General features: G+C 37.5%; 1 protein-coding gene and 1 long non-coding RNA gene across 2 annotated transcripts in view; both read left to right on the top strand.

Annotated features, from left to right (window-relative positions):
• Positions 1-20848, top strand: part of LOC109051403 (forkhead box protein K2-like) — a 28820-nt gene extending 7972 nt beyond the window's left edge. The window contains exons 2-9 of the mRNA XM_042719552.1: positions 8492-8683; positions 11806-11950; positions 12929-13075; positions 13712-13905; positions 14194-14402; positions 17033-17272; positions 17354-17566; positions 19141-20848. Of these exons, the coding sequence (XP_042575486.1) occupies positions 8492-8683; positions 11806-11950; positions 12929-13075; positions 13712-13905; positions 14194-14402; positions 17033-17272; positions 17354-17566; positions 19141-19334 (1534 nt within the window). The 3' untranslated portion in view covers positions 19335-20848. The remainder of the gene's footprint in view (positions 1-8491; positions 8684-11805; positions 11951-12928; positions 13076-13711; positions 13906-14193; positions 14403-17032; positions 17273-17353; positions 17567-19140) is intronic.
• On the top strand, positions 9739-10531 carry LOC122136467. The gene is made up of 2 exons (XR_006154154.1): positions 9739-9869; positions 10380-10531. It is a non-coding gene; the product is annotated as an uncharacterized LOC122136467 (long non-coding RNA).
• Positions 20849-27781: the final 6933 nt, after the last annotated feature.

The following is a 27781-nucleotide window of genomic DNA, read 5'->3' as shown; positions in this document are numbered from 1 at the left end:
CACTGGACCTCTTCGGTGCTAAAATCTAATGGGGAAAAGACATTTTGCCAAAACTTGAGTGTTTAAATTTTTTCACTTTTACTTTTCAGTCACTATTTTTTTGGAATGTAACCAAGAAAAACAAAGCAAAGTTTTGGTTGTTTGGGTAAGCCACGCTTCCTGTGCAAGATCTGTAGACTATTTTTGTAGAAACTGTTCTGGTGTTTTGTGGGTAAGATGCAAGGAGATATGCAGGAACAAGTCTGTTCGGGTCTCACACAGACACACACACACAAACACACCACCCACAGGGAGGAATGTGAGGGCTTGAGATCCCAGCATTCCTGTTTTAGAGCGCCTCGTAGTTGCCATGACGGGATTGTGCTCTGAATGGCTGCCTGGAACAGAAACACATTTAACATTCACTCCTGAATAATCTAATTACAATTTGCATGAATAGAACAATTGTTGGATATCTGACAGACAGCTGGCAAAGTTTAATGAATGTTTATTGAAAGAGTCTCAATATTTTACATGAGAATAATTATTTTGCTTCTCTGAAATGCATTTGTTAAAAACTAGTACTTTAGTTTTTCATAAACGTTTTCAATTTCCTATTGTATCTCTGAGTCTCTAAGTTTGTAAATGAGTTCTGTTGTAACTAACAACTAAGTATCAGTGCTGAATACTAAGTGTTTATGTAAATGTTGATGGTCAAAGAGATATGATAATTTAAGTAGTGGTCGACCGTAGGGATGGGCATGATTAATCGACGATCGATAATTGATCGTTAAGAATTTCGTTGATCACGTTAATTTGTTATCGATTAATCTAATGCATTTTTTTTTAAATCTAATGCATGTTGCGTTGTGTAGCGTAGTGTGAGTCTTGAAGCAATTAAATGAATTTCACTGTGTGGCAGCAATTAAACATTTTACCACCAGGGTGCAGTATTTGACACCATACTCAGTTATCTGTGATCTCCCGGTTTGATTTCAAAAGAATAATCATGAAGAGGTCACGGCGAAGTGTGGCGTGGGACCATTTTGATTTAAAAAGCGAAATAGTTCACTGCAAACATTGCGATGCCGTGTATAAGTACAACACGGCCACGACTCAAATGATGTACCACTTAAACAAAGTGCATCCGTCTCTGGTTAATGTCGGTGGCGGTGCATCCTGCTCTCGGTCTCAACCTAGCATCAAGTCAGCGTTAGCACGGACTCGGAGCTGTGATGCACAGCGAGCAGAGAAAATTACCCAAGGGATCTGCAAGTTCCTTGAGATGGATATTCCGCCCTTAAAGTGTTGTTGAGGGCAATGGTTTTCGAGAACTGATTACATTTATTGGAATCCAGCATATCAAATTCCATCACGACGCACCATCACCAGATGGAAAATAGAAACTCACTACGAAGAACGAAAGCACCAGCTGTTAAAAGAATTGAGCAAAGTGAGAGAGTTGCTCTAACTACAGACTGCTGGACGCTTTAACAGCTGAGAGCTACATCACCATAACCTGCCACTACATCAGTGATGACTGGCAAATGAACTCAGCGGTCCTGCTCACAGAAAGCCTGCCAGGCCGGTATACAGCTGACCACCTCGCTGAGAAAATGAATGGAGCTGTAGAGCAGTGGGGACTTAAAGGCCGAGTTATTGCATGCGTTCATGACAACGCGGCCAATATTGTAGCTGCCAACAGTCCCAGCAGAGTGCCCTGGATTTCCGTTGCCTGCTTTGCACCACACCCTCCAGTTGGCCATAAATGACGGATTTGCACTGTATCTTCATCGGGTAATATCAGCGGCTAGTAAACTCGTTAGCCACTTTAATCACAGCACTACAGCAACCAAAGCTCTGCAAAAGAAACAGGAGCAAATGGGCCTCGCAACTCACCGGCTTACCCAGTCGTGTAAAACACGGTGGAACTCCGTGTGCGAGATGTTTGATCGGCTCGTGGAGCAGCGGTGGGCTGTTGTTGCTGTCTGTCGGACCCGAACCGTGACCAAGCTTCAAGATGCCAGGATCCTGGAGTTGAAGGATGAATACTGGCAGCTGATGGAGCACACACAGCCCGTGCTGTCAGCACTTAAATGTGCCACCACGGTTATGTCTGCGGAGAAAAACGTCTCCATCTCGAACACTTATCCCGTCACCTTCAGCCTCATCAATATCCACCTCATGCGCAGTGAAGGAGACGGGCCCAGACTCATCGAATTCAAGACAAAAGTGCGTTCCTTTCTCATCCAACGAATGAATGTAAGCTAAACTTTTTATCTTAGTTTACATATACATAATTACATGGATACTTTCCTGTTATCTGCGTGTTACCTTTTTAGATTTAAGCATAAGCCCCGCGAAGGAAGATAAAACGTTACTCCATAAAATATTCATTTTAATATTTATTTTATTCGTAAAATAAACAATAAAAAATATAACGTTAATATAACACACGTATTCGTTTATTCGTTACCTATTTAGATTTAAGCAATAAGCCCCGCGAAGAATAAAACTGTTACTCTTACTCCATAAAAATATTAATTTTAATATTAATTTTATTCATAAAATAAACAACAAAAAATACAACGTTTTCTGGATTATTGATTCCTCATTCATATATTTATACAGATTGAGTCTGGTGAGTGTGTGTCATTCGCCCTCCATGATCTCATCAAATGCTGGACCCTCGTCACAAACACCTGGGGCTTTCTTACACCAACACAGAGAGGGTGGCTGCTAATGTGAAACTGGTTTGAACTGGGAGAGCGGACGTACAGTAGTGGAAAAGGCTTTGATGGTGAGGGGGTGGGGGACCGATAGGGCGGCTATACAACAGAGCTCTGGGGACGTCAAATATAGGTGCGTTGGCTGGCGTTGTCTGACACGGACGAGGGTGAGCGCAAACACTGAAGTCGCGACCTCCCAGTCATCTGCTATGGCACAACTCCTTGGGGATCACTATAACACTCAATGCGAGGCTGGCATCGAAGCAGAACTTCAGAACTTTCTGAGGGAGACCCCCCCCCCCCCTGAATTGCACACCTCTACAGATTGGTGGAAAGTGAACGGAATAAGGTTTCACGGGCTGGCCCAAGTTGGTGTAGCGCGGCAGGTACGCGGTACCATATCTTATGGCAACGTCAGTCCCCCTCAGAGCGGGTGTTTTCGGCGGCTGGACTGACGGTCACTCAGGTTGCGGTCGCGTCTGACCTCAGATCACTGTCAACATGCTTATATTTCCTCAACAAAAATCAGTAAACTGGTGCAGAAGTTTTATGCGCGAGTTACTAAAGTTAGATAATATTTTTCACGAGGCTTTAAGTAGCCTAATTTGTTAAGTAAGCCTAATTGTTAGGAAGCCTTTCTTCTGGCTTGGATAGTTTTGAGTTACATTTTGACAAAACCTGTCAGATCTAAGTATTATTATGTTTTTGTTTAGTGTTATTGTTTAACATGATTCTTTTGTATTATTATTATTTTGGAACAAATGAGGTCTCCGTTTAAGAACGCCGGCTCGCAGCTGCAGGTTCCGCTGCTTCAGAGCACCGCATATGCACGCGCATATACTGTATGTTCAGTTTTCCTGTTGGTTGTTTGTAGTTTTATGTAGTATGCTTATCTTGTTATATTGTTATAAAGGTCTCATCGAGGAAAAACACGCTGTATTTTTGATTTCATCTTTGAATTATAAAAGTTAAATAATTAATTTTATTATAAAAATATTAATGATTAATCGATAGTCGATCGTTAATTCTCCCGACGATCGACTAAGAAAAATTAATCGAATGCCCATCCCTAGTCGACGGATATATCGGCCGATATTTGGCATTTTTCAAAATGGGGGGCTAGTTAAATACATTTTAGGACTACCAAAATCTGAAGAGTACCTGCCTGAAGGGATTTTGAAATTTTGCGAGCCCTGCTGAGCACATGTGAGCTATCTGTCTTATTGGCATATTTTTTTTCACATCGGACCGATGCCGATGTTTACATTTTAAGCCATTATCTGCTGATTCCGATAACGTTCCAATAATATCATGCATCCCTATTAAAAAGTATTTATTTGCCCCTTTCACAAATGTAAAAAGTATTAAATTTGAGCGGAAAATTTTTAATTCAAGTCGTGGCATTAAGACCGAGTAAAGAACATTTTAATTTTGCCTTCATATAACCTGCAGAAACCATGCTTGTTTTAAGTACTGATAAGTGAAGAGTGTTTATGTAAGTCTTGTTGGTCATATGAGTTCATTTAAGCTCATCAAATTCTCTCAACATTTACTCACCTTCATGCCGTACCAAACCCTTAAGGCTGTGGTTACTCTTAAGATACTTTTAATGAAACCTCAGAAATTTCTGTTCCTCCATTGAAAGTTTTTGAATCTAAGTTTTGCTTTCCTGGACTTTGAATGTAGAGGCAGAAAACTTGCAGGTTCCATTTAAAATGTCTTCATTTGTGTTTCAAAGATTAACCAAAGGCTTATTGGTTGGGAATGACATCAGGGTGAGTACATGACAGAATTTTCATGTTAGGGTCAACTGTTCATTTAACATGTTTGTATTGTCTAAGTTTAGTTGTTTTTGCATTTTAGTTTGTCAATTTTGTGGTTTGGACAGGAGAGGAATTTCTGTAAATTCCATGTCATGTAGAACATCAGACTCTTGTTTGACGAGAAAAGTATTCTGTTTTTAACAACATGACCTCAAGGAATGGATTTGTCACTCCAGAAAAGTCCAGCAGATGTTGTTGATAAAGCGTCTGGGTTCGCTGCTCATTCCTGACTGCTGTGCATCTGAATGGAGCTTCAGTTCTGTCGTCACGCTGCCAGTGTGCAGATGTTTTACTTGAGCACAAATCATAAGGCCAGATCATGTGGTGTTCTTATCGTCTCTTGTTGGATGTGGAAAATGTTGCTTTTATTTTTGTTTATAAGTGAATTGTTTATTGTAGTTTGTGTGCCACATTTAACTTAAGGCTCTAATCAAGAGCAGATTTGCCCACTAGAGAGATTGCAGTTTACAATAAGGTTTCAGTTGTTAACATAAAATAAACAATACTTATTCAAAATTTAGAAGTATTAAAGCAACACGCCCTTTCCAACACACAAATATATAATAGCCCAAATCATTACCAAATATCTAAAAAACTTTTTATTTTTAGCTGCATTGCCTAGTCATAGTGACATGAATTTACAGTAGTGAAAATGCATTTGAAAAATGAGTGAACTAAAATTAGTCATAGTGACATGAATTTACAGTAGTGAAAATGCATTTGAAAAATGAGTGAACTAAAATTGTAAACTTATCTAATACATTTTTAAAATCAAAACCTGTTAACATTAGTCAGTGAACTAACACAGGGTACCAATAGCTATTATTACTATTAAATATATATTGTTCTTTGTTTTTTATAATCCACTTTAGTAAGTTTGGATGAGGGTTAAAAAATAGATATTATTTTTTTTATTTAGTTTATTGTGATATAGTAAAATAACTAAAACTGAAAAAGAAATAAAAATTAATAAAAACTATAAATACATAATAAAATAAAATGAAAATGGGAAATATTAAACTAAAAACTGATTTAAAATAATTAATGCAAACTATAGTATCCCAGTGACACTAAAGAGTTTTTACTAAAATTACACCAAAGAGTTTTATTTTTATTAACTAACATTAGGCATGAATAATAAATATTTCACAAATCTGTGATCATTGTTTGGTCATGTTAGTTAAAGTTCCCCTATTATGCCATTTTTATGGTTCCTAATATTGTTTTGGGAGTTTCCTACAATAGGATTACATGCATGCAAGGTCAAAAAATGCTTTCGTTTTCCCAAATATGCATTTAATATCACCTCATTTTTCAGCGATTCTAAAACGATTCCTTCGAAGCAGTTCAAAGATTCAGTCTCTCTAAACCCCTCCTTTCCGTGACATCAAGATCATGTTCCGATGCGCATGCGCAGTCATAAGCGCGTTGTAACTACGCATGTGCACTGACTGGTCTAGCCTGAAAAATAAGCTTTTTAAATGCTAATTGAACATAAGAAACAGCATTCATAGGGCAGTTAATTTCAGTTTTTGTTGTTGATTAGAAATATGTGAATAGACTTTCCTTGAAAGGGACTTTGATTTTAGTTGTTTTGTTGCTTTTTTGATAAAATCGTCATTGGCTGAATAAAATCAGTGTTAGTGTGTTTTAAGGGAAGGAAAATATAAAATATAACATATTATTTTTAGAGAAATATAGATTTTATAAAGATATAAAAAAAATATATCTTTATGAACAATTGACGTGAAATGTAGAGAAGGTGATTTCAGAGAAGCTAGTTTTGAAAGCATAAGATCCCACCCTCCCTGCAAATCAGTCTCCAAAGCCATATCTCCTCCAAAACAAGCAAACACGCACAGACAGAGCAGAGGCTAAACAGCGACACAATGAGAGATGGCTTCAATGCTGTCAAACTACCTATTGTCTCATTCACCTCTCAGAAAAAAATTACAGAACAAAGCACATGATATTACAATAAAAACACCTTCCATTCTCATGCGATCTGCAATAGCGTAATGGAACGTGCTGGTGGCGCATCGTGTCTGCGTGAAGAGGGTGCACAGAAGTATGCAAATACATACATTGAGAGGCAGGTAGGACAGCCTATCGTTGCCCTCGGACTGAGAGATATGATTGGACAAGCATTTTATGGTCCTACGCCTTCAATAGACATAAGTACATTTAGACCACTTAACTTTGTGATTGCTATCGGAATGCAAAGAGACTTTCAACCAGCATGACTTTTTTTCTACCAAATAAGATACTTTGAATTTGAATGAATTTTTTTTTATGATATAAGTTAATTTGAATTTAAAGTGTCATTCACATAAGCAATAAAAACTGATTTCAGATCTGCACCGTTTCCTCTCACGGCTTTTTAGTTTCTAAAAGTTGAGTCTGGATGTTGGACGTAACTTGACTCAGGACGGTGTTTATTCCAGACACGTACGAATGCCGTCTCTGTTCCTGAACGAATGCAGAACAAAATCCTTCTTTCATTTGTTAGTGAATAAGCAGGATTCGGGATAATTGAAGACGCTGGGTGTGATTGGTGTGCATGTGTGCCGGCCTGTGTGCCAGGTCTGCAGGGGCCTGGCGCAAAGTTTAGTACAAGGTTTGGCACAGAAACACTGCGCCCAGTGCCAACCATATGGACCGTGACGCCGGAGAGGAGAGACTGGCCCTTGTCCACCACAGAGGGAAATCTCTCCACTGTTTCTTTACGGGGGCGCCTGTGTTCTTTAAGAAATGTACCAGTTTTGATGTGTTTTCTTTACCTTTTGTCTTCTCAAGTTAACAAGTAGTAGTTTATGAATTAAACTGATATTTAAAAGTCTGACAATTACGCAATATTGTGTTCATAATCGCAGATGAATCGCATTCGATTTTGAACACGATATCGCCTAGCTTGTCAGTGAAATACGGCTCTTGTGTAGTGAATGCCGCTCAATCTGAAAGCAGGTGATGCTGATTTACTACTAATCATGGGACCGGCTTCACTGATGAGATGCGCATGACAATCACATGCGATTAATTGCACAGCCCTAATTTTAATATTGTTATAATTATTTATAATCATTTTGGAAGAATTATTTGTGATTTTATTCCTAGTAAGCAGTGGAATGCAAACTAAATATATCAGATTCATATGTATGCTAATAAGATATATATATCTTATATCTTAAAAAATGTAAATATAACAGTATTAATATTGAACTTTTTTAAAATAAAGGGCTTTTTTTCCAGTGGCATTTCATTTTGGAAAATAGATTAATTTGTGCATTTTATTCTTATTTATTGAGCACAGTATGTTATTGTAATGCTGTATGATTAGCTGTGCTAAAATAACTGGTTTCTGTGTGAGCTGTGTTTGTTCATGTTTTGGTGGGTGAAGTGACTTGTGTACTCATGGGGCTGTTAGTGTTAACACTGAATATTATTTTGTCAAGGGGTGGTTAATTTTAGCATCACTTATACACCTGGGTTTTATTGCCACAGTCATCTTAGTCAAAGAAAACTTCTGTTTGAAGCAACAGTGTTTACATGCATTTAATAAACCAGTTACACTTATTGAACTGACTGCAAATATAAATATTCTAAACTGTGAGTTTCTCTGTTTCGCTGCCTGTTTTTTTGTGATTTCAGTTTGCATGTAAAGACCTTTTGATGTGCTTGTTCACTGGGACTCATTTGTAAAACATGAGCCGAATGTATTTCTGTGTTAATTGTTTGTAAAAACATTCACGCATCAATTGATATTATGATTTCAGACCCCTCTTTAAATGTTAAATGGCCTCTTCTCTCTCTTTTCTACCTTAAACGCTCCACCCATGTGTTTTGGAAGCGTGAAGCTTTGTTTTGGCCACAGATCTCGTTCTTAGGTTCGTGTTGATGCTTGTATGATCCATAACGATTATGTCTCTTAAGTTGCATAATCGCTTTCTCTCTCTTTCTCAGGTGCACATTTCGGTTCCCCAGTACAAACATCAAGATCACGTTCAGTGCGCTGGCGAGTGTCAAGCGTGAGAAGCAGGAATCGGAGTCTCCGGTTAAAGCGGTTCAGCCACAGATCTCCCCTTTAACCATTAACATCCCAGATAACATCGCTCACCTCATGAGCCCCCTGCCCTCGCCCACCGGCACAATCAGGTACAAACACTTTATATACAGCACACACCATCAGGAAACATTTTATAAACAACACACACCATCGGGTACAAACACATCACTAACGACACAAACCATTAGGAACAATTAGTTAATTAGTTAATAAATAATTAGTTATCTTGACAGCCTTCATCACCAACACACACCATCAGATACAAACACATCATCACCAACGCACAGCATCAGGTACAAACACATCATCACCAACGCACACCATCAGGTACAAACACATCATCACCAACGCACACCATCAGGTACAAACACATCATCACCGACGCACACCATCAGGTACGAACACATCATCACCATCAACAAACATCACCGACGCACACACCATCAGGTACGAACCATCGGTACATCACATCGACGCACACATCACCATCACACACCATCACACGGACACCATCAGGTACGAACACACCATCACCGACGCACACCATCAGGTACGAGCAACACATCAACATCATCACCGACGCACACCATCAGGTACGAACACAACCTCATCACCGACGAACACACACCAGTCACCATCAGGTACGAACACACATCAGTTACGAACACACCATCACCGAGCACACCACCTACGGTCACCATCCCGTACAAACACATCACGCACACCATCGGTACGAACACACCAACATCAGTTACACACCATCACCGACGCACACCATCACCCAAACACCATCACCGACATAAGTTACCATCACCGACGCACAACATCAGGTACGAGCACACCATCACCGAAGCACACCATCACAAACACACCATAACCGAACACACCATCACGACACACCATCATCAGGTACGAACGCACACCATCACAGACGCACACCATCACCGACGCACACCATGTAATACAAACACCATCACCGACGCACACCATCAACGCACACCATCAGGTACAAACACATCATCACCGACGCACACCATCAGGTACGAACACATCATCACCGACGCACACCATCAGGTACGAACACATCATCACCGACGCACACCATCACCGGCACCACCATAGGTACAAACACCCATCACCGACGGTCACCATCAGGTACGAACACACCATCACCGACGCACACCATCAGGTACGAACACACCATCACCGACGCACACCATCAGGTACGAGCACACCATCAGGTACGAACACACCATCACCGACGCACACCATCAGGTACGAACACACCATCACCGACGTACACCATCAGGTACAAATACATGTTACCAAAGCACACCATCACCGACGCACACCATCAGGTGCGAACACACCATCACCGACGCACACCATCAGGTACGAACACACCATCACCGATCACCATCACGAACACCACCATCGGTACGTCACCATCAGGTACACCATCAACGAACACATCACCATCACCGACGCACACCATCAGGTACGAACACACCATCACCGACGAACCACCCACCACACATCACCAGGTACGAGCACACCATCAGGTCAGGTACACACCAAACACACCATACGCATCACCGACGCACACCATCAGGTACGAGCACACCATCAGGTACCGACGCACACACACACCATCACCGACGCACACCATCAGGTACGAACACACCATCAAAACACACCATCACACGACGCACACCACCATCAGGTACGAAACACACCATCCACACACACCATCACCATCAACGAAACACACATCACCACCATCAGGTACGAGCACACCATCAGGTACGAACACACCATCACCGACGCACACCATCAGGTACGAACACACCATCACCGACACTCACCATCAGGTACGAACACACCATCACCAACGTACACCATCAGGTACAAATACATGTTACCAAAGCACACCATCACCGACGCACACCATCAGGTTCAGGCGAACACACCATCACATCAGGTCGACGCACACCATCATCAGGTACGGTACGAACACACCACACACCACCACCGTACGCACACACCATCACCATCATCACGACGTACACACCATCAGGTACGAACACATCATCACCGACGCACACCATCAGGTACGAACACACCATCACCGACGCACACCATCAGGTACGAACACATCATCACCGACGCACACCATCAGGTACGAACACACCACACCATCACGACGTCACCATCAGGTACAAACCATCACGGTATGTTACCACCAAAGCACACCAACACCATCACCGACGCACACCATCAGGTGCGAACACACCATCAACGACGCACACCATCATCAGGTACGAACACACCATACACCGACGCCGACCACCATCAGGTACGAACACACCATCACCGACGTACACCATCACAAAACACACCATCACCCGACGCACACCATCAGGTACGACGTACACACACCATCAGGCACGAACACACCATCACCGACGTCACACCATCAGGTACACAAATACACCTCAGGTACGTACACCATCCGGTACGAACACACCATCACCGACGCACACCATCAGTTACAAACACACCATCACCGACGCACACCATCAGGTACAACGAACACCATCACACGAAACACACCATCACCGACGGTCACCAACACACCATCAGGTACGAACCACACATCACCATCACACCATCAGGTACGAACACACCACACCCACCATCAGGTACGAACACAACAAATACCATGTTCACCGACGCTCACACTCACCATCAGGTACGAACACACCATCACCAACGTACACCAATCAGGTACAAATACATGATGTTGTGTTTTTTTTTGTTTTTTTGTTAAATTTTATTTTTACTTTTAATGAAAATAACACTGGCTGAATTATAAGATATAATTTATAGCAGAATGATATGAAAGCTTTTTTGTTGTTGTCGTTGAAGATTTTAAGTGCATTTGGAACAGAAGCTGTGACGTTCTTGTTCATTTTAAGTTGGTGATTTTGTGTGTTTGAGTTTGAATTGCAGCTGCAGCTGGGTCCTTTATGGGCTACTTTGATTTGATTGATTTAATTGAGTTTGGCTGCTACACAAATGAGGCAGTTTCCTGTTCTGCATAGAAAATTAAACTTCCTCCTTTCCTGCGGTCCATCTGTTTCCATCACTCTATTTCAGATGATGGTTTTGGAGTGTTTGGTAATACATTTCTCTGTCGTTTCTCTGTCAGTGCTGCTAACTCGTGTCCGTCCAGTCCACGTGGTGCGGGATCATCCGGTTACAGACTGGGCAGGATCGTGCCTGACCTACAGCTCATGAATGATAACTCTCAGTCTGAGAACGACAAAGAGGCATCAGAAGGAGACAGTCCAAAGGTGACAAACTGTCTGTACTGATAAACCTCACACTATCAGAGATGTAATAACCAGAGACATATAATACCAGTCAAAAGTTAGGAATGATTAAGATTTTTGTTACTGTTTTGAAAGGAAATCACTTATTGCTTACCAAGGCTGCATTTATTTGATTAAAAATATGGTAAAACAGTTAAATTGTGAAATATTATTGGAATTTAAGATAACTGTTATCTGTTTGAATATATGTTATGATGTTATGTATTTCAGTGATCAAAGCTGAATTTTCAGCATCATTACTCCAGTCTTCAGTGTCACATGATCCTTCAGAAAACATTCTAATATGCTTCAATATTTTTGTTGAAATGGTGATCATTCAAATGTTTCAAGCAAGATTATGATACAAAAACAAGAAAGAAAGAAATGTTATATTTTTTATTTAAAAAGATGCATTACATTGACTAAAGGTGATTTTATAATGTTACATTGTTGAATTTCAAATAAATGCTGTTCTTTTGAACTTTCTATTCATCAAAGAATCCTGAAAAATAAAATGTCTCAGTTTATCACAAGAAATAAGAAGCAGCACAAATGTTTTCAACATTGATAGTAATTAGAAATGTTTCTTGAATAGCAAATCATCATATTAGATTAAATTTATATTATATTTCTGAAGGATCATGTGACACTAAGACTGGAACAATGACGCTGAAAATGTAGATTTGGATCACAGGAATAACATTTTAATATACATTCACATACTAAACGACTATTTTAAATTGTAATAATATTTCACAATTTTACTTTTTTTACTGTATATGTAATCAAATAAATGAAGTCTTGTTGAACAGAAGAGGCTTCTTTCAAAAACATTAAAGCATTAAAAATCTTAATTATTCAAAGTTTTTGTTCTCAAAAAGTACTCTAAAAACTGTTGATAGAATCTAAATTAGTTCATCTTAAAGGTCAAATCTTCTAATAATCTGTCTGTTTCTCTAGGATGACTCCAAACCCCCGTACTCGTATGCTCAGTTGATCGTTCAGGCCATAACGATGGCGCAGGACAAGCAGCTAACACTAAACGGCATCTACACACACATCACCAAGAACTACCCGTACTACAGGACAGCAGATAAAGGCTGGCAGGTCAGTGCAACACCGTCAGATCAGCTGAAGACAATGCTGTTTGAACTGAACAGACACCCTCAGAAAGGAGTTACAGTAAATCATAATTCTGTATGATATATGAGGAATGTAATGCTTTTTGGCACTCTGTGAGCGTTGTTTTTAAGTAGGTAAGTAGTCAGTTTTAAGTAAACTGACTGTTTAAGAAAAGTATTTATCATTGAACCATTATTCAAGAGATTTATTCACAATCGCTGGTTCATCCAGTAACAAAACAAGCGTTTATGAATGAGACACTGAAAAAAATGTTTTGATTCTCAATTTACATTTTTTGTATTTTTTTTTTTTTTAGTAATTTTCTTTCCTAAAGCTACTTTATATATATTATTTTAACTTCAGTATATTTATATTCATCTGATTTAGACAATGTTAGATATACAGTTGTAGGCTTCTCATATTTATCATACGTATCTCATATATATATATATTATCTTTATATTTTTATAGATTTATTTATATATTAATTTTTATAGGTTTAGTTTGTTGTAAAAATAACGAAATTGCAAACATGGTTACTTGCTTACTATGTCTGTGAGAATCTATGCATCAGATATATGATGATGTCACTTGACAATATGAATGAATTCTCTGTTTCAGAACTCGATTCGTCATAACCTTTCACTGAATCGGTATTTCATCAAAGTCCCACGCTCACAGGAAGAGCCGGGCAAGGGCTCATTCTGGAGGATAGACCCATCATCTGAGAGCAAACTCGTGGAGCAGGCATTCAGGAAACGCCGGCCACGGGGCGTCCCGTGCTTCAGGACCCCGCTGGGACCCCTCTCATCCAGGTCAGGGTCATAGCACTTCAAGCACTTTAAGCATTCGATGTTCTTATCAATGTTGAAAACAATCATCCTGCTTTGTGTTTTTGTGGAAAGTCTGAAACATTTTGTTTTTCAGGATTCTTTGATGAATAGAAAGTTTAAAAGAGCAGCATTAATTTGAAATAGAAATCTTTTAATGCATCCTTGCTGAATACAAGTATTAATTTCTTTTGAAAATAATCTTACTGACCCCAAACTTTCAAGCGGTAATGTATGTAAAATGCATCCTGACGTTTTGGTCTCTGACAACAGGAGCGCACCGGCGTCGCCCAATCACTCGGGTGTTCTCTCCGCCCACTCCAGCGGTGTGCAGACCCCCGACAGCCTATCACGGGAAGGCTCACCTGTTCACATGGAGCCAGAGCCCACCTCTGCCCCGCCCCCTGCTGCTGCTTCCGCTGCTGCCGTCCAACCCAAGCTAGCTGTGATTCAAGAGGCCCGTTTTACCCAGAACACCACAGGTACTCAAACATAAACAAACATACACTTGTGTTGATCTTTTACTCTAAGAAACTCTTGATCTTTATTATAATTATGTATTATTTGTTTTATCTATATTTGTCTGTTTTCAATAATATTTGATGTATAATTGTAGACTAATCAGGGCTCCAGACTGCGACCAAATGCAGTTGAATTCACCGTAGAATAAATAAAGGTCCCTGCAAGATGAATAGCATTCAAATTCTGCACAGAAATCTCTGTTATAAACAGATCAAATGGCGCTGACATAGCAAACAGAAGCAGTAACGCTAACTGTAACCATGGTGTGGCAGAAATATTCGTATGTTATTACATTATTAATTTCAGGGTTTATACCGCCTTTTGAGAGAGAAATTCAAGCAATTTTCAATGACTACAAGCATTTCACACAACTGTTTCCAGCACTTTAAAGCTCCTTAAATGATCCAATTTGAATGTTATTTTCAATGAGATGACCAAAATATACTATGGTGAACCAACGCTTATGTAAAATTTAAAAATGCATCAAATCACCATTATAACCTGTAGATGGCAGCAGAGGGACGTTATTGGCGTTCAGTCATTCATTTTATACTTTCCGGCAATTTTTTTGAAATTTTAAATAACCATAAAATCACTATGTGAAAATATAAAATGATATTTACTAAAATCACTATTATAAAACCAGCTCCTTGTTGAGAAAGATAATGTAGCTAATGAGCGATTAAGCTATTTTATTGATTTTTATTTTATTTATTTTCATTTGGTGGAAAACGCGCACGCACACAATATGATCTGTATGAGTGACTAAACGTGTGTGCGTGAGACAGTGAAGACAGCGCATAAGTTTAGAACTCCTCTAATTTTTCTTTTTTTTTTAAATAAAGTGTCTTAATTTGTGCAATGATAACATATCAGCAGTGATTTGTAATGATTTTTTAATATATTAGTATGACTATGAGTGCATTACAATATAAATTTATTAGGACGAATACATTATTATCTATGGGCTTAAAAACAAGATGCAAACAATCAGAATATTGTACCTGGTGGGGAGTGCCCAATGTAAACTCGAAACATATGCCATTACCTATGTTATACTATGGTACAGTTATGCAGGCCCTACATAATGCAGAGGTCAGCTGCCTGCTCTGCCAATAGTTAAAAAATGGCCCTATAGTATGCAGAGTTTAATAAACAGCTGTTTACTAAATTCTGAGGTGAAATTCAGTGCAGTCCTGTATATCATGATGCGTATCTTATCGTGACTAGGCTGGTGATACACAGCCCTAGTATAAACATGCAATAAACAAGAAATGAACTAATAAATGCACTTATTAATGCAAAACAATAGTAATTTATTATATATATATATATATATATATATATATATATATATATAATATATATATATATATATATATATATATATATATAGAGAGAGATATATAATGTCATATCTCTCTGAAATTAAAAGAATACTGCATATTGTAATCTCTGAGTTAAGTCTATCTATTTTCAAAGCATTTGTCAGCAATACAGTTAAAATGGGGAAAATATGTGAAGGTGTGCCCCTAAATTTTCTGCTTGTGCTCCTCATTTTCAGTCAGGGGCTACAGTGCTCCTAGTAAAAATTGTTAGTGTGGAGCCCTGCTAATCTATATTTTATCATTTCTATCATTTTTATTTACTTAATATAAAAATAATCACAGATTATCGGTATCTGTCAGAATCTGTGCAACACTAAGTCTGCTGCATGGGTGGCGAACTCCAGTCCTGGAGAGCCGCAGCCCTGCAGAGTTCAGCTCCAACCCTTATTAAAACTCACCTGCCTGTAGCTTTCTAGTGACCCTTCTGACCTTGATTAGCTTGTTCAGGTGTGTTTGATTAGAGTTGAAGCAAAACTCTGCAGTGCTGCTGCTCTCCAGGACAGATGTTCGCCACCCCTGGTCTACAGTAAAATTGTAGACTACTCATTTAAATTTAATTTATTTATTATTATTATTATTATTATTATTATTTATTTGTGTGTGTTTTTTTTTTTTTTTTTTTTTTTTTTTTACGGACCTTAACAAAAAATAATTAGCGATTATCGGTATCTGTCCAAATCTGTGCAACACTCTATATTAATTTACAATAAAATTGTAGACTACAAATGTAATAAAATGTGATTTATTTAGTTGTTTATTTGTGTTTTTGTTATGGGCCTTAACAAAAAAAAAATTGCAGATTATCGGCAGGGTTATTATAGTAAATTAAACCTTAAAAAAAAAAATCTTTATTTAAAAAAAATAATAAAGTTTGACTAGAATAAAAATAAATAAAATAATAGAAAAACTTCTCATTTTAGTTTAAACTTGATTTGACTGACATTACTGAAATAAATAAAAACTGTATAGACATAAAAAATAAGAAAAAATTAAAACCTACAACAAAATTACTTAAACATATATTTAAAATGGAAACTATATAAAAATAAACAATTGTTTGAAATATTAATAAAATCTATAAATTAGGTTCTCAGTGATCCTAAAATAGCACTGTTTATCTGTATCTGTCTCAATCTGTGTGTCAATAATGCATCAATTAGTTTACATAACGTCACTAAGTGTGTGCTTGTTTTCTCTCTCAGCGTCTCCCATCACCACCCAGCCGGTTCTGATTGCGGTCCAGCGTCCGTTAACGCAGACGATCAAACCCGTCACGTACGCTGTGGCAGCCCCCGTCACGTCCTCCACCTCTGCGCAGCCGCTGATGCAGACGCTGCACGTGGTGCATCAGATCCCTGCAATGGCTGTCAGTACAGTTGGCGGAGCAAACCTGCAGACCGCCATCAAAACAGAAACTCTGGAGAATGGAGAGGAGGTCAAAGGTGAGCGCTTGGGTCCAGGCACTTGACCTGGTTTGAGTTTCTTCAAAAAAATCAGTACCAAAATGTGTTCTGTCTCTTTAGTGAAGGTAGAGTCAGTTCCTGGCATCACTCATGGCTCTATAGGCTCAGCCAATAGGATCATTCAAAGCAGCACTGCGGCCACACCCCTCCAGACGGTTACCATAGTGCAACAAGCGCCATTGGGCCAGCACCAACTGCCAATCAAAACCATCACCCAGAATGGCACTCATGTAGTGCCCATCGCCACTGCGATACAGAGCCAGGCTAACGCAGGTATTCATTCGCACATCTGATATCACACTCAACATTAATCATATCATTACAGGATAGCAGACTTTGAATGCAGATTTTATTTTCTTTCTATTCATATTCTTTTTTTGGTTGTTGTTCCCCCCATTTCATAACTGAAGAAGTCATGAAAATGGGTGAACTCAAAGTCATGGGCATTTCAGTATTGAAAATGACATTTCTGTATTACATTTCTGTATTTACTGTAAATTTCTATAGTGAATATACTGTAATTTTTTTTTTTTTTTTCAATTTATCTACCTCAGTCTATACCAAAGTAAAGGCTCAAGGCTTTAACTCTTGAATGCAAATAAATTATAGTAGTGAAATTACAACACTTATGACTTAAATTTAAAATAATTTATGTATATTTATTATTTAATATTCATTAACCCTTCAAAGTGAAGCAAAAGTGAATTCTAAAAACAAAAACTTCAAGTTTTTAACTCTTAAAAGTGAGGAAATTAAGTTTAAAAAATGCTATAATTGTAGTACTGTAAAGTAAAATAATTAATATACTTATGAAACATTCATTTTTTTTTTTTTTACAACTGTTGTTAACCCTTTGAAGCAAAACAAAAATTAGTCTAATTCTAATGTCAAAGAAAACCAAAGATTTAGTTCTTCGTCAAAATTCTTATTTACTGCTGTAAATTAATTGTTACACTTACTATCAAATATTATTTTGCACAACTGCTGTTAACCCTTTTTAAACAAAGCACCATAAATTCTAATGTCAAAAAGCTCAAGGCTTAAACTCTTGAAAGTGAAGAAATTAAGTTGGAAATGTTAATATTCTTATGAAATATAATTTTTTTTTTACAACTATTGTTAATCCTCTAAAGTTAAAAAAACGTAATTTTATCAAAGAAAACTGAAAGTGCAAGGCTTAAACTCTTGAAAGTGAAGAAATTAAGTTGGAAATGTTGTAATTTTACTACTGTAAAGTAATATAATTATTATTCTTATGAAATATTCTTTTTTTAAAGCATTGTTAACCCTTTGAAATGAAGCAAAAGTTAATTCTGTCAAAGAAAACCGAAAGTTCAAGGCTTAAACTGTAAACTTTAAACTTGAAAGTAAAAAAGTGAAGTCATATGCATTGTAATTTTACTATTGTAAAGTAAAACAGTTATTTTCACAACTGCTGTGTTAACCCTTTGAATCTAAGCAAAAATGAATTCTAATGTCATAGAAAACCAGAAGCTCAAGGCTCAAAGTCTTGAAAGTGAAGAAAATAAGTTATATATATTTAAATTTTACTACTGCAAAGTCACATAATTAATAAACATGATTTTTTTTTTTTTTTTTTTTTCACCATTGCTGTTAACCCTTTGACGTGAAGCAAAAGTGAATTCTAATGTCAGACCCCAGTGCCCAAGACTTTAACTTTTAAAAGTATACTTATTCATTTTGTTTTTAAATTTACAGTGCAGTTGTTTTACAGTATTAGTAATATATTTCTGTCTTAGAAATAATAATAATAGATTATTATAGATATTATTCAAAGACTTGAGAGAGGATTTTAATGTCAAGCATCTCTTTGTGTTTGTCTCCAGTGTCGAGTCCATTACACATGTTGGCCACTCACGCCTCGGCGTCCGCCTCCCTCCCCATGAAGCGGCAGAACGGAGAAAACGGGAGCGAGCCCCCGGAGAGCAAACGATTGAAAACCGAGGACGAAGAACACGCAGTCACCACCGACCCGAACGGAACCGCTGCGGACACAAACTCCACCAACCAGCACAACTAGTCACCCATTAACCACCACCACCACCACTTTCCCTCCCTATATTCTGGTTTTCTCTTTTCCTTTTTCTCCTCCTCATCACGGTTTCTCTTCCATCCAGCAGCTCACGGTGCCAAAACTGAAGGCTTGGACAATAACTCTTTGAACCGAAGCAAAAATGTCAAGAAAGAACCAAATGCATAAAATACTCTCCGTTACTATCTGTCATTTTCTGTAGCAACCCTTCTACCTGTTTTCCGTTTTAATACTCAAATGCCCGACTGAACAAAAACTCACACCTCGAAACACAAGAGCAACTGCCATCTGATTCGTAACTGGGCATTTTATTACAGAATTTCACAGATGTTGTAGGCGTTCGATCAGCTCAGATTCCGTTCTTTGGGAGTCATGGTGATTTTTAGAGACTCGTGGACAAAATTGAAAGCAAAAACGCCCTCCGGATGTGCAGATGTTGAGTCGGTGCACACTAAAAGGAATTCTAGAACCTCCGGAACTCGTGTGTTGCTCACAGCAGACTGAGAATTCCAGAACTCCCGCTTGCGGAATCCGGATTTTTTGGCACTGACAGCGGAACACGGGCTTCGATCCAACATTCCAAAGTTGGCAGTCCATTACGGAGGGTGAAAAGCCAAGAGGATGTCCTGGAATGGAATTACACTCCATAAACCACAAATAGGTTGTTGTCTTTTTTAAAATAGTGCATACTAAGACTGTACATGGAGCCAAAGGGATCAAAATATTCCAAAAACACATCAGATATTCCTAAACTTTCGGCAGCTAGCCTGACAGCATCTCCCACAACCCCCTGCAGCCGTCGTAGTGGATAATATGCAGTATTTTGTCGTTCATACGTGGAGCATAGGATCTGGGCGTGTTTTCATTTATAGAGACGTTTTAAAAAGTAATAATAACAATATATATTATCAGCAGCATATGAGCAGAGGAGGACATGGGACGTCCGGACTGTGTCCGTTTTCTGTTTTGTGAAACTAGGCGTAGTTTCTTTCTAAGATGGATAAAAATGTATCAGTGGAGTATTTCCTTCCTATGTTTTTCCTTTTCTGTTTATTTTTAAATCTGAGCAAAACCGGCTTTGTTACACCGACATATTTTCACGCAGATGCTGGAGTGGACGTGTCATTTCCATGTGTAGTCGAACTGTTTTCATCCAGCTTGCATGTAACGGACTAGACAAACGTACCTGTGCCGTCGATGTAATCCAGAAAAAAAAGCAAGATATGAGAGACTGCTTTGAATCAGACCAGTTCTGCACTTGATCAGACTGTTCTTTTTGTTTACTTTTTCCCTGTTTCCTTTCCGTTTCGTTCCCTTTTTTTTTTAGGCTGTATTGGTGTAGGCCGATTCTGTCTGCTTAATGATTTGATTCAGTTCTGGTCAGGCTGGTGAGTCTGACGGATTATATGTGTTTCAAACAAAAGCAAAAAAAAAAATATGATTGATGTTTGTTCTGCTTCAGTGGGTCAATGCTTTTTTTTATAAATTAATTTAAAACCTAACACTTGCGATGTTCTTGTCTTTTTTCAATTCAGAGTTCAAATTCAAAGGTTTTTTAAAGTTATTGAGGAAAACAAACAGGAATATTGTGAAATATTAACTGTCTTCTATTTGAAACTGAAAATGTTTTCAATATAATTAATTCCCGACGTCAAAGCTGAATTTTCAGCATCTTTTCTCCAGTCTTCAGTGTCACATGATCCTTCAGAAATCATTCTAATATGTGATTTGCTGCTCAAGAAACTTTTTTTTTTTGAATTTTTTTTATTTTTTGTGTTGAGTTGTGTTGTTTTGTTTATTTTATGTATTTTTTGTTTTTTTAGTTTAGAGTAAAAGGTTTTTAGGTCTGTTTTAGTTCACACAAGATGCTTTCCAAATTAAGTGTCCCAAAATAATGGTCTCATTGATGAGTTGTGATAGCCATAATCAAATGTCAGATTGCTTGATGGGATTTGGCAGAACATCACTAAAAACTATTCCTCAGATGACCACTTTGTGGCGCTGGTGTGTAAGCATTCACATGCAGCATGTAGCATTATTCAAATGGCTTGTGTTGTGTGTATGAGAAGGTACATTTCAATCCCTGTCGTCCTACAGATGATCTTAACACATGCGGTGTTGTTAATGTGGTCTAGATTTTTTAATTTGCACCAAAAATAGTTCAAACTTTACCCTCTCTTTATAAGATGGATCTCTAGAGAAAACATATCTTTTTAGTGCACTGTTAGTAAAGATGATTTGATTGACCTCCACGCCCCTCCTGAGGGGCTCGTCCTCTCCTTGTTGAGTTTTGACCTCTTTATGGGCTGAATTTGATCATGTAAGATGGCGTCTAAGATTTGGTGCCAATCTCTGAGAGGTCTTGGAAAGCCTTAAAAATCACCTGAAATGCTGTTGCATTTGGATAAAATATCAAGACTGTTTGAAATGCTAAAACAATAGATGTAGTGTTAAACGTCAATATGGTTTGTGTTTGTCATTAATGAATCACGTTGATGTTGTGGACTAGGTTGCACATGTGAAGTTTGAACACAATCACATCCAACCAAAACTTATGTTTACCATTCCTCAGCAAAATTTATAGGGCGAAACGCTCTCATTCCAATCTACTTTATAGACCTTTATAAGGTTGGATGCCATAATGAATTTATCACGGATTAAAGTGCACATGCTTTGTAAAGGTCTTAGATCACTTAATTTTAACAACTCAGATTTTTCAAAACATTTTCAAAACAAAGCATTTTTTTTTTCTTTTTCATATAGATGTTTCATCAGCTGAACAATCATTATGTTGTTATTGAGCTGTGCTTCATATCAAAGTCCCTTTAAGGCAAGTCATTTCACTTGATGGCCATCAAAATGCCTCTTGAGCACTTCAGTCATGCAAAGTACAGCTCCAAACATCAAATTCTTTAAAGCCGTTCATCACGCTTCTGATTGCATTTCATATTTGAAATCTGTTTCATAAACAATCATCTCATTATCTTTTCTAATAGTGTCAAAAAGCTTATTTTTCCGGCCAGACCAGCCAATGCGCATGCACGGTCATAAAAGTGCGCGTCTCAGAGCGTGGACTGTTTCCATCAAATATCATTATAGTAATATATATTTTGTAACAATTACATTTTACAGCATCCATGTGAAAACAAACCTGGAAAGAGAAGAGGCATGAGGATTTGGGGAGAAAAAGGAATGCACTAATTTTTAGTGCATTCCAGGGAATTATTCGTGGTTTATAAAAAATGCTGGGTTAAATAAAACCCAGTGCTGGGTAAAATATGGACAAACCCATCAATTGGGTTGTTTTCACCCAGCGGTTAGGTTACTGCCCAGAAGGTTGGATTAAACATTGAACCGAACTGTTGATTGAAAACAACCCAATCGCTGGGTTTGTCCATATTTAACCCAGCATTTTTTAGAGTGAATGGTAAATAAAATCAGAAGAGCAGACCACAAATGCACAGTCTTTTTTCATTTACTTACAGCAAAATACTAAGGAAGCGTGAAAATAATCGGGTAATGCAGCGGGCTGAAAAGAGTTTTTCTATAGTGTTGTTATATCACGTCACATTAATATCCCAAATATAACATTCTCCTGACATTTGAAAATAGAAAATTAATGAAAATTTATTACATTTTGAAAGCCCATTCAGTCAAAATGATGGATAAGGATTATTAGCGCAGTCTTTTGATTTGAAATGATTTGTTCCTATCTTTTTGAGTGGAACTTCCTCAAACCAGAAGTGCCTCTCGTAATTTAAAACGCAGTAGGCTCGTTAGGAAAATGGTGGATGAATTTACTTGCCTATTAACGATTGCCTAAATTATGCTTTACTTCCTGTCTCCGGAGGTACCTTCTTCTGATCGAATTTTGAAGGTAGCATAGATGTATCCTTCGCTGCCTTTGATATCCCACAATCCTGTGCGTTCCATTCTGTGACTGTTGAGCTAAAAAAGATGGTGTCTGAAAGTTGCATTTGGTAATCAGTTTGTGTGTAAATGTATATTTCTGACTAACTTTTTGCACGTTTGATGTTATTTCTAGTGAGAAATCAGTATTATAGTACTTAAATATTTGTTTAGTTATCACCAAAAGATCATTAAATTGTAGATCAAATTGTAGGCTGCCTCAGAAGGATGTTTGAATTGTATTTCATGTTGTGCGTTTGTGTAAGAAGGCTTTCCTGAATAGTTTTTGTGTGGTGAATTTGTGCAGCAGCAAGTCAGCTGCCTAGGCTTTCGCATGCAGCCCTAAAGTCTGAGTTCATAGTCCATCGTTACGCTTTTGACTATATGGCGGAATTTGTGACCACGCCGCAGCGTTTATAGTGAAGTGAACGTCTGATTGTTGGAGAACACATGACGGACAGATAAACATGAGAGAATAAACAGAGACTTTAGATTCAGCTGTTCATCAGCGTTGAGTTTATTTTGAAGTTTTATGTTCAGTTTTGGATGAAATGCTCTCCTTTTCTTCGCATTCGGCATGGTAAGGTGCAAAAACATGCCTCATCAGTCAGACAGCAGGAAAAGGCAGCAGCAGAAGATCAGAGGTAGCGCTGAAAGATAGAAAGCGAGACTGTGGGAGGTAAATTAAGGCTGTAATGAACACATCTCACTGAAACACTGATGTGGGAGGCGTTGCCATGGCGACCGGGCACTGAGTGATGCTGATGAGAGGAAACGATAGGAGCCCAACCTGAGAGTGTGTGTGTGTGTGTCAGACTCCTGCATCTGCCTCCATCACAGCCTTTCATGACCTCTAAATAAAGCAGGACCTTGAGCTGAACCGCGTCCTGTAGTTCATAAACTCACATGTCACACCTGACGCAAAAGCTAGACATCTCAGTTTCAAGGCCACGTACTCAAAGAAAAGCTGGACCGGTATCAGACCCATTTTATGCATGAGAACACTTTGTGAAAGACTCATGTTAGGTCTGAATTAAAATGTATGCTAATGTGAGTATATTTTGTCTTGAGTCATAAGCTTTGGAATAACACTTTTCTCTCTCTTTCTTCATGCAGGTTTCCAAGATGCGTGAAACACCCAGAGGACCTGCTAAATTTGACAGAATGTGCAAGTACACTATGTGGTATAAAGTACCCCACAATGCAACGTGCTCTACTTGAATGCATATGTACATAAAAACATTGACGTGAAATCAGAAGAAAAACAGAGAATGCGAAGATATAAAATTCTTTATATTTTGATTCATTATTTTATTATATTACAGTCCAACAGCCATTTCACCGTTTGTATCACTCCGCTTGCCGAAGTTGCCAGATTTCTCACAGATAGTGTTATGGCGGATGCCCAAATCCACTATAATTTAAAAGTTAGTTTTAAGAGCATTTTAGGCAAGAACGTACTTGTATGGACTTAAAATATGCTGTTTGTTAATAAAGATAACGTCTGTTTCAAAATTTGTTCAGCATTCATAAACCCGAGGAGAGAGCGCCTCATATCGGCCAGATCTTTTGGAATCTGGAGTCTCTATAGTGGTTAAACTGGAGATAAATTTTGTTTTGGGTAAATATAACGGGCAGTCTTTTGTCTCATTAATAATACTTGGCTTTTAACACAGTAATACAATAAGTTTGTAATTTTGTAATCTAAGCGTTTCTTCGTTACTTGTTTTATAGTTATGTTTTTGTTATATTTGGGATCAGTATTGGAAGTCTTGGGCTCAGCTGTTTAACTGTAAAATTGGGATTTGAGTTTTGGGTGGAAGGTGGTAGTTAGTAGTTAACACAGAGGAGGGATATTAAAGATTATGTATTCCCATTACGAAAAATAAGTTTATTCAAGTGTGCTATTAGTATACTTCTTTTAAACTAAAAAATAGGAAAGTATGCTTTTAGTTTACTTTTTATGTACTTCTCAGAAATGGGATTTATGTACTCCTCAGAAATATACTTAAAATGACATTTAAGTGTACTTGGGTTGTACTTACAAAAAGCTAAATATATTTGAACTATACTTGTGTTCCTAGAATCCGTGTTTTCATTGTTATACGGTAGAGGGCGCTAGTACGCATCTTCTGTACAGGATTTCCAATAAAACACAAAGTGAAGAAAAAAAAGAACCAACAGATACAAAACACATGTAATCTAACACAATCATCTGACATGAAACAGCATCAAAAACTGTAACTTTATGGAAAAAAACTGTCAACTGATGAAGAGGTAATAATGACAGTCAAGCTTTGGGGTGTTGATCGACTCCATCTATGTTTTGATTATCATTCTGAATCCAATTCATAGTCTTTTTTCAGCTTTTTGTTCAAATGTTATTTCTTTATTTTTTTTATGACACACCCACATTAAAGTGTTTAAAAAAGAATGCATGAAGCTAGAATAAAATGTTTTTTAAAAGCAGATACCATGTGCTTTTCTTGGATGTTTTGTATGTTGAGATCTTCATATAACAAAATATATACAAATTAAAACCTAACTAGGGACATAGTAGTATACTTAAAGTATGATGTAAGTTCACTTAAAGAAAAGTATACTTAAAATATACTTGAACTTTATTTAAGTATACTTATTTTTTGGTAAGGGCTCTCTTGTTATTTTTTATGTATTTACACATTTGCGCTGTCGAACTGTTGTATAAGTGAGATATGGCTGTATTTTGGGTGGGTTTTGTTTGTTTTTAGGTAGTGTATGATTACGTGTGACATCTTTGCCGTATACGTGTTATTTTTCTGATAAACACGTGCCCTTTTATTGTTTTAAGTAGGCTATTATTTTCTTATAACATTGCCGTTTTATTGTTTTAAGTAGGCTATTATTTTCTCCGACAGAGGGAAAATATTGTTTATATATAAAAAATTTATTTATTGAATAAAATGTTTAATAAACAACAACAACCACCATCATAAAAAGTTTCTAGTAGTCAAAAATATAAAGGCAGCGATCTGATTTAAGCATTGAATTTACATAACCATGAGATTTTGCCAAAACTATTTTCTCTAGAACTGATAATAGTTAGTGAGACCAAAGAGTAGACGTAATATCAGTGTGAGTATACTCAAGTAAGCAGAAATCTTGGCTCTGTAATTGTGTTTATCATTTCCAGATTTAATCTATATTACTGCACAGCTGTATGGAGTTAGATATAATACAACTTTACCTGCATACATACAGTGTACTCGTGTAAAGCCATGTATCCTGAATAGTAAATTCAGTCGCTCAGTTTATATATTATATTATATTATATTGTTGCAAAATTTAAACTATACCATACAGCTCTATAAAGTTGGATTTATAGTACATCCTAGCTTACTTGCCTATATACAGCAAATTTGTACTATATTGCATATCATGGCTCCATAATTGTTTAAACCATTGCAGGATGTAAACTATATCATTCAGATGTTAGATTTACTATATAAATATTATATAGATATTATCGCCCAGCTCTAATATGCTAAATGCAACTATATAAGGCAAAATGATATTATCTCATAAACACTTTTTATTTTATGTAAAGCTTCTTTGAAATAGTATGTATGTATTGTGAAAAGCGCTTGACTTTTTCTTCTGAAATCTGACTGTTGCGCTCTGTAGCAACATATAGTCTTTTTTCCTGGCAGCGATAAGAGCGAAAGCTGGTTCCAGACCCCTGTAGATCATCTTTTGGTGCTCTGAGAGCTATTTTGTCCTGTGACTAATCTAGATCCTCCTCTAGCCCACAGTCCTGTTTCTGACCCCTGACACAGAGGTCAGTGAGGGATCAGCCACAAGCTGATTATCTCGCCGCTGTTTTGCTAACAAGCTTCTCGGCTATTTGGCCGTACTTTTTCAGTATTCTAGGTCACTAGATTTAGTTAGTCTCTGTCTCCGTAAATGAGGATAGGTATATTTTCACTGACAAAGTAGTGCTATGGTGTAGTTTTTTGTACAATACTATAGTAATAGCTTGTTTTTATATATAGGCCTATCTTTGAACCATTCTTTTCCATTTAAACCTGATTTCAGTATTGTACAACAATAAAGTAAATCTGAGGACTATATATTAAATGTTTTTTTTTTTAATCAAATACTTTTTTTTTTTTTTGAAACAACAATAAATTTTTTTTATGTTTTTTTTTTTTTTTTGTTGTTGTTGATGTGTGAATTGTTTAGTATTTCAGGTCAATAAGTTTAGTTCACATATATGTGTCAATGATACATGAACATATGAAGTATTGAGTTATTGTCAAGGCTTTTCAGACTTGGTTTTACAATAATGCCTTGGTGTATGGACATTTTTGTTTTTCTAGGTCACTACATGTATGCGAAACTGAAAACATAATATAGTTATAATAAAGTACCATGATAAGCTGTTAAAAATATGATCCATATATCATGGTAACACGTATTTCCATTATTTTAACTCATGAAAATAATTTAACCAGTTTCAGCTTTTTATACAAGATTCACCTACTCAA

The sequence above is a fragment of the Cyprinus carpio genome, chromosome B3 (genome assembly GCF_018340385.1).
Source record: "Cyprinus carpio isolate SPL01 chromosome B3, ASM1834038v1, whole genome shotgun sequence".
Classification (NCBI taxonomy): Eukaryota; Metazoa; Chordata; class Actinopteri; order Cypriniformes; family Cyprinidae; genus Cyprinus; species Cyprinus carpio.
The sequence above is the reverse complement of the archived record's forward strand: the minus strand, read 5'-3'. Positions and strand labels throughout refer to the sequence as shown.